The following is a 2,316-nucleotide window of genomic DNA, read 5'->3' on the forward strand; positions in this document are numbered from 1 at the left end:
CATCTGGGACTGGCTCTGGGAACAGATGACTGGATGAAGGGTATGGTGTCTCTCACTGGGTGCCTTGTCCTAGGCCCTGGGCTGAGAGGTTGGAAGGATGGAGTGGCCAACCAGCCCAGCCTCTTACCTGGGGACAGTGCACAGGTAGGAAAGCAGCTTGGTGACCTCTGAGGCTGTGCACCATGGTGCCTCCCAGGCCCCCTGGGGGGTTGACACCAGAAGCAGGGGCCGCCCAGCCCTGTCCCGACCACCTGGAGGAGAGAGGACACACATGTGCAGTGAGAACTTTGGTGCAATCCTCTCTACTGGGACCTCTCTGTGGCCTCCAGGCCTTTGCCCACACTGGTCCCTTCCTACCCCCACCTCCACCCCCACCTCTACCCCCACCTCCACCCATTAATTCTAAACTCCTATTCATCCTTCAAAACCCAGCTCAAAAGCCACTTCCTCAGAAAAGTCATCCCTGAATTCCTCCTCCATGCAGCGGTAGCCTCGCCTCCGTCCTGGGCACCCTGGAGGTAATGGGCACCCTGGAGGTAATCTGTCCTCCCACAGTCTCCTGTATGGCCCCATCGTAACAAGTTTTTTTACATTGTTGTAGTAACCTGTTGAATTTTCTCCTCCACTAGAATATAGACTTTTTGAGAGCAGAGAACACATCAGACTTGCTCCCTGCTGAATCCTCAGTGCTAAGCTCAGGGCCTGACGCACAGCAGGTGTTCAGCAAATACTAATTGCAAAGGTGAATAAATATTAAACAGAAACGATAATGCCCTCTGTGCTGGATGCTGTTAATGCCCCACCCAGACCCCCTCATCAAGACAGGGCACTCATCTTCCCACGGCCATACGTATTGGCTGTAAATGGCTCACAGATGCCCTCTTCTCTGAAGACGTGCCCTCGGCTCAACTGGAGCCTGGGCTCACCCTGCCTCCCATCCCAGGATCAGCCCGGGTTGATGACTAACAGATGCCCGCACAAACGGCCAGTTGCCTGCACCTTAAGATGGAACCAGCTCTGTGGGATCAGGCCACATCCTTGCTTAGCTCCTCCCCCACCCTGACCTGCTTCCCTCACTCCCCTTCTGAGAGTAACCTTCAATAGGATCGCTGTCTCTGGCTCAGTTTCTAGGGAATCTGACCTAAGACAAACACCTTCCCTGCCTTATTGAGAGTAGAATGTATGTACACGAGTAGATTAATGGGTAGGTGGAAGGATGATGGATGGATGGATGGATGGATGGATGGATGAATGGATGGATGGATGGATGGATGGATGGATGGATGAATGGATAGGTGGGTGGATGGATGTTTGGATGGATAGATGGGTGAATGGGTGGTTACGTGGATGGATGGATGAATATTTGGATGGATACCTAGAAATTGCTTTCATGCAGGGTGGGGCAAAGGTAGGTTTACAGTTGTGAGTACATGAGACACAGAGTCTATTTTTGTATTATTATTTATTACTTATTGTATTATTTTCCATATGAACAACTGTAAATCTACTTTTGCCCCACTCTGTATAATCCAACATCTTCATTGGAAAGATGAGAAAACTGAGGCTCAGTCCAGAACACAGGTCTCCAGAGCTTTCCATGTCTTCCCCCACACCCACCAACATCTGAGGATGCCCAGGGACCTCACCCCCCCACACATACCCTCCCCCTCCACCTGCCCCTATAATCATGAGGACCTGGCAGGCACGCTATCCGGGAGTGGATGATCTCCATACTCAGAGCCCTGATGCTGGGCTCGGGCCCTGGTGGCTCCTCATCCAGAGTGGGGCCTCTTTCTGTAGAAGCTTCTGGGAAACCAGCCTTTCCTCCAGCCAGTGGGCCTGAGTCAGCAGCGGGGCCAGATGTTTTGGTCTGAGTTGTTCCAGCTGGGGAAAAGCAACAACAAAGGAAAGGGTGTTAAGCAGAAGATGGATTTTCCCGGGGTGGGGGGGTGAGGGGGTGGGGGGAAGAGGAATGTCCTTCTGACTGAGAATGATAGCTTACAACTATTGATCTCCTACTGTGTGCCAGGCATTGTGCAAAGCTCCTGCCTTCTGATGTCTCTTTGAACCTCAAAACAACTGTGATGCCCGGCTGGCGTGGCTCAGTGAGTGAGCGTCAACCTGTGAACCAGGAGGTCATGGTTTAATTCCCGGTCAGAGCATAGGCCCCGGTTGCAGCTCGATCCCCAGTGTGGGGCTTGCAGGAGGCAGCCGATCAATGACTCTCATCATTGATGTTTCTATCTCTCTCTCCCTCTCCCTTCCTCTCTGAAACCAATAAAAATATATTTAAAACAAACAAACAAACAAACAAAC

At 51.8% G+C, this 2,316-nt stretch overlaps 1 protein-coding gene across 1 annotated transcript in view; it reads right to left on the reverse strand.

The window, feature by feature from the left end:
- The window catches only part of KIAA1755 (KIAA1755 ortholog), a 23,160-nt gene that overhangs the window by 16,881 nt on the left and 3,963 nt on the right, over positions 1-2,316 (reverse strand). The window contains 2 exon segments of the mRNA XM_023743472.1: positions 128-251; positions 1,696-1,884. Coding sequence (XP_023599240.1) covers positions 128-251; positions 1,696-1,884 — 313 coding nt within the window.

This window comes from Myotis lucifugus, unplaced genomic scaffold (genome assembly GCF_000147115.1).
Source record: "Myotis lucifugus unplaced genomic scaffold, Myoluc2.0 scaffold_393, whole genome shotgun sequence".
NCBI classification, from domain to species: Eukaryota; Metazoa; Chordata; class Mammalia; order Chiroptera; family Vespertilionidae; genus Myotis; species Myotis lucifugus.